Source organism: Bradysia coprophila, unplaced genomic scaffold (assembly GCF_014529535.1).
Source record: "Bradysia coprophila strain Holo2 unplaced genomic scaffold, BU_Bcop_v1 contig_732, whole genome shotgun sequence".
In the NCBI taxonomy this organism is placed as follows: Eukaryota; Metazoa; Arthropoda; class Insecta; order Diptera; family Sciaridae; genus Bradysia; species Bradysia coprophila.
This window is the reverse complement of record NW_023503972.1, coordinates 5,462,247-5,478,422: the sequence shown is the minus strand read 5'-3', so window position 1 is coordinate 5,478,422 and position 16,176 is coordinate 5,462,247. Positions and strand designations below refer to the sequence as shown.

Below are 16,176 nucleotides of genomic sequence, written 5' to 3'. Positions count from 1 at the left end.
AGGAGTTTTAGAAGATTTTAGGAGATTTTAGGAGGATTTGGTCCATTTTAGGAATTTTATGAATTTTAGGAGGAGTGGGAACTCTGTACTTGTCAACTTGTCAATAAATCAAATTTGATGAAAATGTCTTCTCGTGAGAGTCTTCGCCTCAGATTAATAAACTTCATACCAGAAGTACTATTTCCATCATTTGTCCTATATTGATGAGTAATGTTCTATTGCACATTAACTTAACTTCGAAGAACTACCAGGCAAATGTAGAGTTTTATAAGTCGAGACTTCTTGTAATTTTTCTGCTGTAATCACCAGACACGTCGTTACTCGGGACTTTCAGGTCCTGAAAACTAAACGCGACCGTCTTGGTAAAGGGTTCGTTAGTGAATATAAATGACATGGTTTTTAGACGGTGTCAGTGAATTTCCATTGCTCATGACTCTACTACCGTAAAGCTGTAATCGCACTTACGCCGTTTAGCTCTCTGTTTACTTCTTGACAATGAAAAGCGGGAGGAGATTCTGCTGTTAGCGGAGAGCTACATGGCGTAAGTGCATGGAGACCTTAAGGACTATATGAGCTTCTAAATCTGAAAACATTTGAACAGATTTTTTGGGTTACAGAGACATATGAAACGTATAGCCGTTTTGGTCAAAAGGAAGAAATATTTTGGGAAAATGTTGGAAAGTCTAGGAAATACGGGAAATGTTTTCTCAAAAATTGTCCCTGTTTTGTGATTATATCTCTGGTCTTAACGGATATAGCGTAACACTTGACTTAATCACGTTCGTGATACTCGGCCTCTTTAGTTCAAATGTAACAAGTATCGGTCAATATAACTCGGGCACTCAGTACAATCCACCCACTTCTTATTAGGCCTATTTCCGATGTTAAACATGAAAATTGTATTTCGTTTGGGTCGGTTGATGGTAAACCGTAAACCTTTGATTTCCACTTCAAATATCTGCTTTCAATGAGTAAAGTCTAAAAATAAATTCAAATGTTTATGGTTGAAAGCGATTTTAATATCGGAATGAGTGAATGGTTTAGCAGAAATCAAATCTTGTGTCTAAATATTTCCACAGCGAAAAACTGTTTATGAGCAACGTATGCGAAAAATTTCGATTAAATGAAAATTGCTGGCCGTCTTCTGATTTGATGGTTGTTTGCGGAGAATGTGGTTGGCTTAACCCTATCGAGATCGAAATTCTTAACTCTTCCTGGATGAATAATAAAATAAATCAGAGCGGGGGTTTCAAATCTCCAAGAATTTCACAATTTTACTTTTGGATACATTAGGACAACTCTGTCAATTGTGTCTCACTTAATACGAGAATCTGACAATTTGTTTCGGGTTTTATGTTTTCAATTGTAGCAAATCAAACAAAATTGGTGACGGTGTATTGTGTTCACTCACAACAATGAAGGGAAATGAAAAACTAATTGCAATTTTACAATTTTCTAGCCGCAGTTCGTCCAGCTGGAAACAATACATTGCCCGATGGTACTTTACTTCATCCCGAGGAACCCGACAATGGCGTCGTGGCTATCATAACCATCGCTGTTTCGATCGTTGTTATTTTGGTACTAGGATCGGTAAGTTGTTGGGGCGGGAGAATAAGAGTGAATTTTTGAACGGAGAGTGGTGAATGAAATGGAGAGTGAAGGAATGTGAAATTTAGCGAGAGAAAGATCGATCAAATGAAACAGAAACTATAAATCAAAACAAAATTCTTTTCTTCCCGCAGATAATACTGTGCTGTTATCGACATTTCATGCATCGAAATTTGACTTCAATGAATTTCGATAATCCCGTCTACCGTAAAACGACTGAAGATCAATTCAGTTTGGAAAAGAATCTACCAGCTCGAATGTATCCCAGCACAGTTGACGAAGAGGTAAGAACATTGTCACGTGACCATCGTGATTGTATGTTGGGCTTAAGATAAATATTACGGTAACGGTTTGGTTGCATAAACAGTAAAAAAAAGAATTTATTGACATACGAAAGGGAAAATAGTCCATTTTCTTTGGGAGATAATGAGAGCGAGAGCGAATGGGAGGAAGGGAGCGATAGATTCATGAAAATCCCATTTATCAAAAATTGGGCGAATGTTTAACTAAAATTGAAGACGAAGCAGAAGAAAGCTCTAAACTAAAATTAATGAACAAAAAAAAAGTTATATTTGCACGACGAATTATCAACCTAAATAACGGCACAAACAATTGTAAAAAAAAATGAAATGAGATTTAGCCATAAAGAAGACAATGATCCAGAACCCATAAATTATTGCAAAATAACTTGAATGTTTTCTATTTGATAAGAATGTCAATTTTCTGATCAAAGTTAATTAAGATTTGTATATCCTATCTATCTTAACAGTAGAATTAACGTAACGTAATGAGACTCAAAACACCCGTTCAACTTTTTTAGAACTTTTAATTGGGAGCCGTACAACGGTGCGCTCTAACGCCACAACAATTCATCAAAAGGTCTATCGGATTTCTCCGTATTTTTATCAAGTTTTCAGGCCAACAGGCAACAGTTCCTATAAAAAGACTTTTGGAACAGTCCGCGAAATAGATCGTCACATTTATTTGCTGTTATTGGTGACCTGTCGGTCATCATGGCCGGATTACATTAGAATATGGAATTCATTCGGTCACTCACTAAATTATCATTTAGTTCCTCAGTGTTCGGCCGAAATTCACTCACATGCATCAATTGAATTTCATTGATAACTAACTCTATCTGAGTGTTCACTGAGCGAGTTGTTCGATGAGCGAGTTGTTCACTGAACGAGTTGTTCACTGAGCAAGTTATTCACTGAGCGAGTTGTTCACTGAGCGAGTTGTTCACTGAGCGAGTTGTTCACTAAGCGAGTTTTTCACTGAGCGAAATTTTCATTGAGCGAGTCAATATTGTCTACTCAGTTGAACATTTACCACTTTAATTATTCGATAATCTGGAGTTGTTGCTCGGATTTAATATACAGTAGAAGAATGCTGTTAAATCATCAGATGTAGTTGCACCGTTGCACCAAAACTTGATGGAATCTGCAGAGAAAAGCGAAGAGGATTTTGTTGAACTTCAAATGTTAAAGCGCACTGTGTTAATGGGGTTGGACGTTTATTATTATTACGATGCGACGGGTAGAATTAAAGTTTCGAATTAATTTTTTTCGTTTGAATCAAGAATCAAGAAATTTTGTGCCAAAAAACAAATGAAAATCTGCTCATCGTCAAGACAATTTGTGCCAATAATTTACCGAATCGAGACTATTTTCGATGCATATTAAGTTTCACAAATTTTCCACATAAAATTTTCCATTTTTCTCAATTTTCCAATTTCAATTCATTTAACATGCCTGAACGAAGTTTCTTGCGAGAGAATTTCAATTAATTGGTAAGTATGGTTGGACGTGACTTGATTTTTAATTTTGTATTTTCTATTTATGTTGAACCGTTTGCAAACGGCATATATACGTATAGCCATGTAATCGATAAATCTGCAACTTCGTTTGTCTAAGTATCGCCTAATGTTTGATACAAAACCTTTTACTTCAATTGTTTCTACATACAAATTTCTATGTAAGTGATCACCATAACTTGAGCTGACCGTTTATCTTTGGTCGTTGTCGATAACAGATGGCTTGGACGCTTTTAAAATATTTATTGCAATTCTATCTTCTATATGCCAATGATCTAACAAAAAACATTTAATGTCAAGTTGTGAATTTTAAGGATGGAACAATGTTTTTTACCTCAAATAGTCCCTGACTCTCCACCTTTGAAGAAAGGACTATAGCATAGAGATAGGAATGGAAGAACATCAGTGCAACTATGCCAATTACTGAACGTGGTCTAAAGAGAGCCTATTTTTGGAATTTATTAAGAAAGTAGTCATAAAAATAAGCTGTGGGTCTACATGGCTCATTTGTTATCATATTTAAAAAAAATCTTTTACTGATTTACAAGAACACTTACCTTTCCGATGATATCAGACCTGACTGAACAAAGTTACAGTGGTTATGCTTTCAATATGTGTTACGACGAGACTCAATTCAAATCTATACAAATCAACTAATTTCATTTTTTTAAATTTAATTTACAGACTCAAGAACCGCTAAACAAACCCGGAACAAATGAATTTGTTTAAAATAAAAAATTGAGATGTTAGAGAAACGAAGGAGGAATGAAGGTCCACAGTGATATAGATTTATGTATATCGTCACGTAAAAACAAATATGAACGCATCCCAGTTAATAAGGAACCATAACAAGAACAACAGTAAATTATTTTCGTACATACGATTTTGTAAAATCAACTAAATTATAAATGTAAAACTTACAAAAACAAAAATGGTAAATTTTGTTAGTCAACACAAACTGAGAGAAAAAAGAAGAAAAATTTGGAATGTTTGTGGAATGCAGTGAAGGTGTTACGGAACAAAATGAAAACATCAACAATAGAAATCGAATGAAAAAGACAAAATAATTAACAAAGAAACAAAAGCCATAAAGATTTTTGCTCATTTTGTACTCACTAATTTTTGTTTTTAATTTTAATTAGGGGAAATTTTTTAAATTACTAAATTATGTTCGCGTATGGGGCTGTTTATTGTGTTACACAGTAGACAAATGATAAATTAATTTATAAGGAAGAGAAAAAAAATGATAATGGGAAAGGTGAAAATCATTTTGATTGAACCTCTAAAAAATTGAGAGGAAAAGTTTTGCTTTACCGAAATATTTACGTAAATAAATGCAACAAAAAAGAAAAAAAAAAGAATCAAAAATAGTCGTAGCAACAAAATTCATTTCGATTTTGAATCTAAAAAATTTGTTTTTTTTTTGTTTTGTTGATTTGTTTAATTTTAAAATTGAAAAGTGAAAGTTAAAAATTAATTAAAAAAAATCGTCAGATAAATATATAAAACTAGATGTATGTTTTTAGATAACACACAAAAAAATATTATTGAAAATAACTATAAACAATTGTAGGTGTAAGAAATGAAATGGAGTTTTTATGTTTAAAAAAAGTGGAAAATTTAAATTTAAAAAAGAAATATTTAAAAAGAAAACAAACAAAAAAATCAGAGAGAATTGTATATATTAAGAGTTAACTTTGACCTTTGTTAACTATAATTTATGGAATTAAGTGATTAATATATATGGGAAAAATATAAAAAAAAGAAGAAAAATTGAGGTCGAATGTTTACTAATGTCAAATAAGCTCAATTGTGCGAATAAAAAATTTTTTGTTTTTAATTTAGAAAAATTTAAATTCTATAACAGATCTGAGAGTCGTGGAAAAATTGCTAGCGCAGCCCCAAAATTCTCGATTTTTCTATAAATTTTCAGAAAATTCAAGAATTTTGAAAAGAATTGACAAACTTAAGGAAATTTGAAAATGGCTAAAATTCTTGTAAGTTCACGGAAATTATTGATGACTCATGCAAAAAAAATCCGCGTCGGTGTCGAGACTAAAATTAGATTTCTTTGGATTGGGACGAGCCCCGCACCTAAGCCTCTGATGGGCCTATTGTGCTTACCCATTTCTTCTAATTTGACCAACTGATTAAAGTGGAAACTACTGTCAAACGCAGGCCCTATATTATTTTTACGTCGAGAGACACATTTCAACTTTCAATCTCGTACTGGTATGAAATCCGTGCAAAATCTTTGCATTCGATTTATTCTATTTATGTCAACCTAATAGTGGTCAGTGCCAAGGTTCTAAAAGAACAGGTTAAGACAACCCTGAGTTGATCACGAAGGCGGTGACACACAATTGCGTCAACGGCTGCGAAGTTTATATGTAAAATGGAACTTAACAAAAACAAAATTCTAAATTTTCGAGAAACATATTTTCTTCAAGTTGATTTCGCCCACTATGTGTTTATAAAATTTGGTGTCACCCGTCTTCGTGGTTGTCTTAACCTGTTCTTTCAGAACTTTGGTCAGTGCAAGGTGCAAGCAGTATCTATTAGTAAAAACCGTATGAGTAAGTTTGCTCTGGGGATCGAACGCAGAACTCATATGTTATGTGACCAACACTTAACAGATTGAGCTAACCGACTAACACTGACGGTTTAGATAGGTGTCATTCGGTTCACTGCTGACATAAACTGAAACGTCAAAAATAAGGGAAAGTTTGTATGAATTTTTAGTGCATATTGTCCAGGTACCTGGGAAACCTTTTTTTTTCATATTTCCTTCAATTTTCAAACATTCTCCTAACCTTTCACATATTTTTCCTTAATTTTACAAAAAAATAAAATAAAATGGAAATAGGAATGTAGGAAAATGCAAGAAAATTGAGGAAAATATTTTCCAAAAAATAGTCCCTGATATTGTCAGGCACTGTGTCAAATCATTATCATTAGTCATCATTATTTTTCTAACAATATCAGTCAAACATGCCAGCAGCAAAATTTCCGATTTTCTGCTGTCTAGAGACGATTTACCAGCAGCTTGTCGGATGTCGTATCGCTTACGATAGTTACATTCGATTTTTTTTGAAAAAAATGCGAAAAATTTTGATTTCTATGACAAAGGGTCAAAAAGTCTAATGTAAGGAGTACAGTGCCACTTCAATATCCACAACAATTTTTTTCAGGTTGGACGCCTGAAGGTCATACCTAATTATACCCTTAGTATGCTAAAAAGATCGACTGATTTTCGACGGCTCTCAGCTTTCTTCCAATTAAATTAATTTAGTTTCAATACCGAGTGCAACTGTTAGTCGGACTTCCCAATGACTTCATACAATTATTTTTCTCGGTCCGATTTCGTAAAAAATTAATTGATTAGGACTGAAATATAGTTGATAATAATCGTCGTCCTAACAACAACAACAAAAAAAAAACGTTGCATTTCGATAAATTAGCACTTTTTTTAACTAATAAAGAAAAACAATTATTTTAATCTAAAAATTTAGAAAAAAAAGAAAAACATTTTCGACGAATCAATCTACGTCAAAATAAAAATTTGTTTTCTCATTATTTTACAATGGAAGTCGTTAAGAAAAACAAAAAACAGAAAAAGAAAAATTTGTATTTTTAGGATTCGCTGTGATTTCTTTTGTTTATTGTAAAAATTCTTTAAATTTAATTTGTAAATATAATTGAATTTAGTTATTGTTTGTTTATTCAATTCATTTTACTTCTACTTCTACTACCTACCAGCTTATACATCTTTCTCGCTCTTTCTTTTTATTTCCAACTTTAAAATGAGATTTCCAATTAAAGTTCCTCAATAAAATTGGTGGAAATATAACTGGTCTTTCAAACACCCTCTCGCTGTAACGTGATAACCTCTGGTTGGAAACTTTGTTCTTGGGATCAGCACAGCAAGTGTACAAGGAATCGAAATGTTCATCAACCAAGACCAAAACTCAAAGTTTCGTAAAACGTATTTTTACGTCTCAAAAGAGAGTAGAGAGTAGAAAGGATTAGAAAATTGTGAGAAAAAAGTTCCTGCATTCAAAAACTACCTAGTTCTAAGGTCATTGAAAATATCAATCGTCATATGCATTATTGTTGTACAAGCTCAGTTTTTAACGAAAGAATTTGTTCACGGTGCGGCTATGTTTGCATCTGTGGATAACGGTCAATTGTTTCTGGCCTATCAAAATTTCTTTTTACCGTACGATGGAACAGACCTATAAATCTAACTGATTAAAGTGCGCACACTTTTTGTTCAATGTACCCCAAAAATCATTTGCAAGTGTTCGAGAAAAAATGACTAAAAATACATAAAAATGAGTCTCAACAGCAGGGACTCGGCGATTATTTTTATCTGTTACATACGGCAAGCATCCGACCAGTATTATTATCGGGTCTTTTACTTCCATCGATCAGAGTATTTTTAATCGGTTGATTTTAAATCTTGTACTTCAATTTTTTTAACATGTTTTCTCCCATATAAAGGACCATATTACCTAGATCTTGCCATCATTTTTGTTGTCGTTATCGTATGTGACAGGTTAAAAACGGGAAAATCCACGTGCCCTAGAGTACAGCTGCTGAAGCAACTAAAGTCGGTTTTTAACTGTAAATTTTTCCAATATATTCACATCACCCATACCCTTTAACAATAGGTATTTGCATCACTTGGATTGAAACCACGAAATTACAGTACACGTGTGAATGAGTGTTTTCAATCCTGTGGTGCACAAAATTTTACACTCGTCACACCATTAAATACACAAAGAACAAAACCAAATATAGTACACACCGTTCAAGGCTGAACTTGAATGTATAGAAGAAGAATGAGAATAAAAACGAAACCGAAGATACGCGATATAAAGCCGAATGAGTTGAGCGTTTGATGTGCATCACACTACTCGTTGATAGGGATCTCCGCCTTCGTATCAAATTTCTCTCTTTGACGAATAAACAAACTCCACCATTAAGGAAAACATCACCTGGATCCCTAGACCTGTTTGCAAGGTCTGCTGAGAGAGAACTAAAAAAGTGTGGTTTCCGATAACTTTTGACGCGTGATATTCAGTGTTTTCATGGTTTGGCGAGTGTAAATAAATTTTTGTTTCAGAACTCTACAGCACTCGTAGGTTTCACTTCAAAATAGTCCGTGAAAGACACTATAAATTCTTCCAAGTTGTTTACAATTTTCGATACAATGGTGTCCACTTTCCATTCTCCTACTGGTACCAACGGGAATCGTTCGTATTCCGGAACGTACGGCTTTATGAATCGATGGCCCTAAAAGTAGTCATTTGTAATCGTTTGCTGTTATTTCGTGTTCAATCATACAGTAATGGGACACGGATCGAACACATTTCCCTTTATTTCGTATTTTCAAATTCGACTGAAGAATGGGTGGTTCGTCGTGTTTTTAAGTTGAGCACACAGTTCTGACTTCAATTTTAGCATATGCTGACGGTATGCGGTTCGAAATTTCTTATATCCAATAATTTCGATCTGTAATTGGATTGGAAATTTTACAAAAATCGATCAGCAGACTGAAATGAAAAATTATACATAGATTGGCGCCTCCACTTTGAGTCCAGGACGTAAGTATAGATCCATCGAACACAATTTTGATGTACGATTTAACGGACGGCACTTAGCGGATACGTTGCAATATTTTTTATTAGAGAACGTTAGCTAAACGGCCGCTAACGCTAATTTCCAACGCTAAATCCCCCGCTAACGCTAAAATCAACGGTAATGCCCTGTCAATAAATGGCACCATTGTGAATGCATACACATGGACGACGCAATTTTCGATTTATTTTCATTTATTATTTTAAAATGTCATCCGAATCAATATTTTATTACTGCAATCCGTAGATCTAATTTGCAGGAAGGCAGCGACACTGTGCTGGAAAAAATCTATAAACTTTACAGTGTGCTGTCCTCTACTACACAACAAACACGTGGTTAACCTGCAATTGAAACACCTGAATTAATTTTGTGATTATTACTCCCACAATGTGATCGGATTAACATTTTATCAATGGAATTAGTAGATCTGACTTGTAGGAAGCCAGCGGAATTAAGCTGGAAAAGTTTTATTCACTTTTGATTGCAATAAAAGGTTTTACGAATCACATTGCATGTTCGTCGTGTGAAGGATACTATTTGTAACATTAAAAAGAGAATAAAAAACGTTTCCAGCTTAATACTGCTTGCTTCCTACAAGTCAGATCTACTAATTCCATTGATAAAATGTTAATCCGATCACATTGTGATAGTAATAATCACAAAATTAATTCAAGTGTGTTTAGGACTCGGTGTGTTTGGGACTAAACCTGTCTTGCCCGTTTCTCTTCTATATACTCATTGAAGAGTATAACCTGAAGTGAATCATAACTCGCCGATCCATGAAGCAATCGTCTTCTTCTCGTCTTTTCTACCTCTTAATACATTCCTCCTGAACCCAATACCACATCTCGCAATGAGAATGGAATTTTTTACCTGTCGTATTAAGAAAGACGCATAGGGGTTTAGAGCGTCTACGGATTATCTGTGTAAGAAAAGAAATCTCGTTCACTCACAGTCTCAGCGTCACTTTTTTACCATATTCAAGACTTCAACCGAGCTAAACAGAACAATAAAAACCACGACAGAAGGGCCATATTCTAAGTCCAAGTACAGTCAAATCCGCGTAAAAACGCAAGAGCGAATTAAACAAAAACGAAAAGTCATCCGAGTCTCGTCCCTAGAGAACCCAGAGACAACGTTTTGATCCGCTAAATTCAAAAACTTCGGAGTTCATCTTTACAATTCCAGTGAAATGTAAAGTGAAGACAAACACATTGGGGAACTCATCAGGGACGACTCGGTGTGTTTGTTACCTGTCTTGCCCGTTTCTCTTCTATATACTCATTGAAGAGTGAAGTGAATCATAACTCGCCAATCCATGTGTTACACCGAGAAACACACCGACACCGAGACACACCGAAATTGCGTCGTCCATGTGTGTGTATGCATTCACAATGATACCATTTATTGGCTGGGAATTACCGTTGGTTTTAGCGTTAGCGGGGGATTTAGCGTTGGAAATTAGCGTTAGCGGCCGTTTAGCTAACGTTCTCTATTACATTTTCCGTAGGACCTTTGAAGAAAAACGGACATAAACTGAAAACATTTCAATTAGAGGCTTTACAGCTACGAGGAAAGATAAATGAAGAAGCGTATAACCTGATCCGAATTTATATATTCGATGCAGAATAGAAGCAGCAGAAAACATACAATATTTGTTATTAACTTCATCATCTCGTCAAAAATACTGAGTTATAGTGTGATTGAGCGGATTCGGACGATTTGGATAAATTCATCGATGTGGAAAATTGTATGCTTTTAACTGTGATATTTAACGAGCCAAGTGCAGTGGTCCAATTACTCGGTGCAAACAATTCCGCCACGTTTGTAAAATATGCAAGCTTTGATTCGGTAATGATTTTTTAAAATCGCTGCGACAGAGGTCAATAGCCAGGAGTGAAGCACTCTGTGCCTGAACTCAAACATTTTGAAACACTAAACGGTTTTTTTTAGTAAAATCTTTGGTCTCTGACTGATTTTATTTCTCGGATATAAACCATGGTTTGCGTAGGGAAGGGAATTCGGTACAAAGTACAAGTACAATCTCATAATACGAGGAAGTACTGCAAGTGCACACATAACTACAAGCCGTTTGTCATATCCAATGTCGTAGTGTTGTGAGCGAATGATCCAGCCTCTGACTCGGATGCAACAGTCTCAACTACAGATAGAAAGATGAAAAGGAAGGTCTGCGTGTGAATTTCGTTGATCCGAGGCGTAGGTAGCCGAGGTCAATAGAAACTCGAAAAAGAGACTTTTCACTTTTATAAGTATGAAATGGATTTTTTATGCTAAGGGGATCAAAAATATGAAAGATGAAAAGGATGGTTTTTGACTAATGCAGCATGCAACGAGAATAAGGTGAGTAAGTGTCATAGCAAGGCTGATGTTTCTTTTAACAAGAAATCAATGTTGTCTGTAAAATTGCATCAATTAATCCTAATTGAGAGTTCTATAAGATCTACTATCTATAAGATCTAGATATTAACAGGAGATCTAACCAGACAGACAAATCCAAATTTGTAAGTCACAACTCCATCAACCTTATCAGCATCATCAACCGAAATATTGTTTTATCAATCGTCATAATATTCTATTTGCGGTAAATAAATATTTAACTCGGTGATTGTACATCTAACTCGATCGCACACAGCACACAGCACGTAGTACGATTTTTATCGTTTTTGATTAAACAAAAGTCAGATTATATACTTGCACATCAGTAAAACTTCTTTGGCGCATTTCATCATTATAACTATAAAGCAAACCAACGTTGGTAGTACTAGCAATAAAACAAATTGTTCACCTCTCAATTGGATAGTGAATAGGTAATTAACGTCTTCAGTTTTATAAATTAACCTTTCGCAGACGGATAGTTGAACTTTTTACGACAGCGACGATAATATGGAGATGAGCACCGGGATTGAAGTAAAAGATTTTGCATCGAATACAAGGCAATACTATAAATAAGTCAACCTCGATAATATACCAGTGATATGCATGTCGTCTGCGAAAGGTATGTGGTTCATTTTGCTGATAACATGTTGAATAACCCACAATCCAAAGGGCAGTTTGTATGTATGCGTCATATCAGTAGATTGTGCTTTTTCTACATACTTGTTGTTAATACTGAACATGACGTTTTTAGATGTGATGTAAATTTGCAGCACAGCTGCGAGACAGAACTATTTCTAGGAAATCTATAGAAATCGTCGTGAGAATATTCTGTCGTTTTCTCTTTTATCACTCTCGTATGCGAGAACGTATCGGGAAGCTCAGCTTTTCTTATAAGGCTTGATTTCCCCTTACCAAAAAAGCACTCCTTGTTAGAGACAAAATTTATTTTTTTCTCATGGCTCTCATGGAGTACTTTTTGTTGAGTGAAAACCATACTTAAGGCAAGTACTGATAGCAAAAGAGAATAAACAATCAAACAACGCCATTTGCCTTACAGGAGAGAGTTTGAACCATTCAGATGATAGTATTTGCCTTACATGAGACAAATTTCCTGTAAATTGCACTTACCTTATGGGTGTTGCTAGAAGTTTTCCAATAAAATTGAATGTTGGAAATAGAAGCCCCTATACTTTCCAGTCCATTCAGGAAAATGTTGAACACGTCGCAAAAAATTTGTTCGAATTCTAAGGTTGTACTTAGGCCCTGATTGGCCGTACTGGCTTTTTTCGCTTGACAGATAGAAATATAGATCTAGATTTAAATCTTTTTGGGATTATCAGGACGCGATCGAATCTTTTGTGGCTTTCAAATTGAATCTCTCAGGGATAACTTCAATCACGGTTGGAACTGTACTGGACTGGTCATCTACTGCGTGTTCCCCTTCTTACACATCTGGTATGGTATGAGTAAGTTCTTCGTGTACCCGACAAAATTTGAACACGGGACTTACACACCCATCCTAACTCTAAGGTCAGAAATTTTTCAAACTTTATGGACATCTTACGAAAAAGTATTTTTGGGAACCACAGTTCGGCCCTGTTTGTACTTTGGTTGCGGGTTAATAGCGACGGAAACATCACATAGGAAAGCTGCCATAGATTTTCATTTTCAACTTCAAGGGAAAGCTCGTCACAGAAAGTTTATTTAAAATCTTCCTGCTCTTTCGAACTGTTTCTATTACACCCATTGTACGAAACAATGACGGTGTTATTTACATCAGCTTTGTAATATATAATTCGGAAGAAATTTTACAACAAACAAATCGTAAACCAAGATAAAGCTCGAGTATTTGTCACTAGCGCACAACAATTTAAGTGTCTCAGTTGAACGGAATCGGTTAGATCGAAGACAACACTCTTTTGTAGTGCAGTGACTCAGTGTGACGATTAAGTTTCATGTGTCTATCGGCGTTCAGAAAAGTTAAAATCAAAGAAATGCCCACTGAATCCACCATTTGACGAACCATAATTCAATCGAACAGAAAAATAAATCAAACAAAATTGAAGAACGATGACGAAGTCTGCGACCATCATGGTGGATATCTTAAATAAATATTTACCGACAAACATGTTAGTGCCGACCAAACACCAGACAATTTTTATTTGTCTCATGTTGCTCTGCCAAAGCAGCATAGTTCTGTGCGATGACTCGTATGAAGCGGCACGTATGGTCGACTATCCGAACACAACCGTCGAACAGAATGTATCCATTGCAACAGATCCCACACCAACCGAATCTCAGTCATTTTTTTCCAATCTGCTGAACAATGGTTTCGTCCACGCGTTCGTCGCTTCGTTATCGGTCATATTGGTGTCGGAATTGGGCGATAAGACATTCTTCATCGCCGCCATAATGGCCATGCAACATTCACGGATAATCGTATTTCTCGGTGCAATATCAGCCTTAGCATTGATGACCATACTGTCGGCTGTATTCGGATTAGCGGCCCAATTTATACCGCACATTTACACATTTTACATATCAACGGCGTTGTTCGTGTTCTTCGGTTTGAAGATGCTGTGGGACGGCTATCATATGACGGCCAAAGACAGCAAGAATGAACTGGAAGAAGTTCAGTCGGACATTCGACGGCGAGAGATTGAATTACAGTCGACCACAATATCACCGGATGCAGAGAGTGCGACGAGTGGTAAACAGTCCAGATTTCTCACATGGAAAGTGATCCTGCAAGCGTTCACAATGACATTCTTGGCTGAATGGGGCGATCGCTCACAACTGACAACAATAGTTCTGGCTGCCCGTGAAGATATTTATGGCATAATGGTTGGCGGTTGTTTGGGACATGCAATTTGTACTGGTGCTGCGGTAATTGGAGGGCGATTGGTTGCACAGAAGATATCGGTGAAACATGTTACGCTGATTGGTGGTGTCGTTTTCCTAATTTTTGCTGTAGTATCGTTGATAATGGGACCGAATGATGAGAAACCGGAAGACGTAGCTCCATAATTTCTTCAAAATTTTTTTTTGTAAATAAAATATTTTTAGTTGTAAGCATTTAAGCCACAGCAACCACTCATTATACTGATGATGTTACTTTATTTAACACTTTGCCCTTTAGTAACTGAAACAAGAAGCATACCTAAAGCTTGAAGCAATCGTTAGCAAATCACCAGAAAAGAAATTAGTTGCGAAGTGGTTAACCAGTTTCTAGCACTAGTTTCGTTCATAGATACGTACACATCTATAGCGAATCATAAAGGAAATGAAAGGAAAGTTAACAACATTTAGCCCTAATGCGTCTGCGGCCACATTATGTACTTCATCCTATAGCCTGCGTCTTAGAAATTGCGCATAGCGAAATAATCAAAGCTAGTACGAAGTTCGTGGTAGTTCCAGACTTAAGATCGGGACCATTTTATACACGTGAACTAAAACGTTTCTCCTTTTTGTTCAAGAAACATCGTTGCGCACAGCTATAGGTACTGGTAAAATTGATATTTCGAGTTTCAGCATTACAGCGGTAGGGTATTGGACAACGTACTAGTTCACCCTGAAAACTATAAAATCGCCATATTCAGCTGAAGAAAATTTGCTGACAAGTGGTGAAAACGTCGACAAGATCCATGCCCTATTACTACACGAAAAATGTATCGAGCATTCGAGCATAGACATTGCTATACATTCCACTCGACTTTGCATAAAATTTATAGATTTTGAAAATTACAAATAATTCTCTGGATTGGGTTATTCTAGTCGAAGAGGTGTAAAGGTACGCTCTTCATTTTTGATGCTGTTCATTGAAAGCATACTTGTGGTATAAAGTAATGCGATTTGAAAATGGTTTTTAAGTGGATCGAAAGGGATGAGTGGGATAATTTGGTGCAATTTTCTGGTTTCTATAGACATTGAAATACGTGCAAATCTATACTGAAATTCGAATTATTTTGAACAGAAATTTGCATACGTGCACTTTACAACTGAATATATTATATTTAGCGCCAACAAATACCTAAAACCGAAATGGACGTCTAAAATTGTAATGTGTTCGATATTTCGAATGCATTGTGTGTATTCTCGAGAGCTTAATTTAACACAAAGGCGGGTACACCACAATAGGCGAAAAGAAGAACTTCATTGAGCTGTTTTTATTAGAACTAGAGTCTGCTTGCGGCCCTGAACAGCTTTCCACAAAAAAGATATTTTCAACCGTGCAGTCCGGAGCAATTGGACCAAGGCTCCCCAGAGTGCTCTGTGGGTGCGAAAGATTTGATTGGAATTGCAATCGATGGGGTATGGAATTCTAATAGTCATGGCATAAAAAATTGGTCCTGTGGATGCAAGATATCCTGGTCGGGCCTCGTTGAAGGTGAAAAATTAAAATTTTTGAAAATTGTCGCGGTGGTATTACACCAACATGCAAAACTTAATTTACATGAAAAATTCTGACTACTGCCTCGAGCATGCCCCTTGTTTTAAATCTATTCTTGTGGATGTTTTGGAGTGCGTTGGTCACACTCCTGATAATTTTTCGCAACTAAGCTGCTCAATTTTGTTTTGTTAGTCTCAGCTTTCCAACAATACCCATTTGCTAAATCTCCGGTCAACAGTGCCGTTCTATTGAGTGCTTAAGTGAGGCAAGTCCATATACGACGAAATTTTAAGTATGCAAAGAAACGATAACTAAGACAAAA

General features: G+C 35.8%; 2 protein-coding genes and 1 long non-coding RNA gene across 11 annotated transcripts in view; 2 read left to right on the top strand and 1 right to left on the bottom strand.

Annotated features, from left to right (window-relative positions):
• LOC119084342 (low-density lipoprotein receptor-like) overlaps nt 1–5,264 on the top strand; it is a 162,318-nt gene extending 157,054 nt beyond the window's left edge. For 5 of the 9 annotated variants that reach the window (XM_037194274.1, XM_037194275.1, XM_037194278.1 and 2 more), the window contains 3 exons: nt 1,460–1,590; nt 1,743–1,892; nt 4,109–5,264. In XM_037194274.1, coding sequence (XP_037050169.1) covers nt 1,460–1,590; nt 1,743–1,892; nt 4,109–4,153 — 326 coding nt within the window. In that variant the 3' untranslated portion in view covers nt 4,154–5,264. The remainder of the gene's footprint in view (nt 1–1,459; nt 1,591–1,742; nt 1,893–4,108) is intronic. The other 4 variants (XM_037194281.1, XM_037194280.1, XM_037194282.1 and 1 more) reach the window with 1 other exon arrangement.
• Nucleotides 5,265–8,539: 3,275 nt separating this feature from the next.
• Nucleotides 8,540–9,109, bottom strand: LOC119084341. The gene is made up of 3 exons (XR_005089047.1): nt 9,002–9,109; nt 8,774–8,941; nt 8,540–8,722 (listed from the first exon to the last, which is right to left on the bottom strand). It is a non-coding gene; the product is annotated as an uncharacterized LOC119084341 (long non-coding RNA).
• Nucleotides 9,110–13,324: 4,215 nt separating this feature from the next.
• Nucleotides 13,325–14,564, top strand: LOC119084340 (transmembrane protein 165-like). Its single transcript, XM_037194273.1, has one exon. It carries the CDS (start codon nt 13,535–13,537, stop codon nt 14,489–14,491), a length of 957 nt encoding a protein of 318 aa, XP_037050168.1. The 5' UTR covers nt 13,325–13,534; the 3' UTR covers nt 14,492–14,564.
• Nucleotides 14,565–16,176: the final 1,612 nt, after the last annotated feature.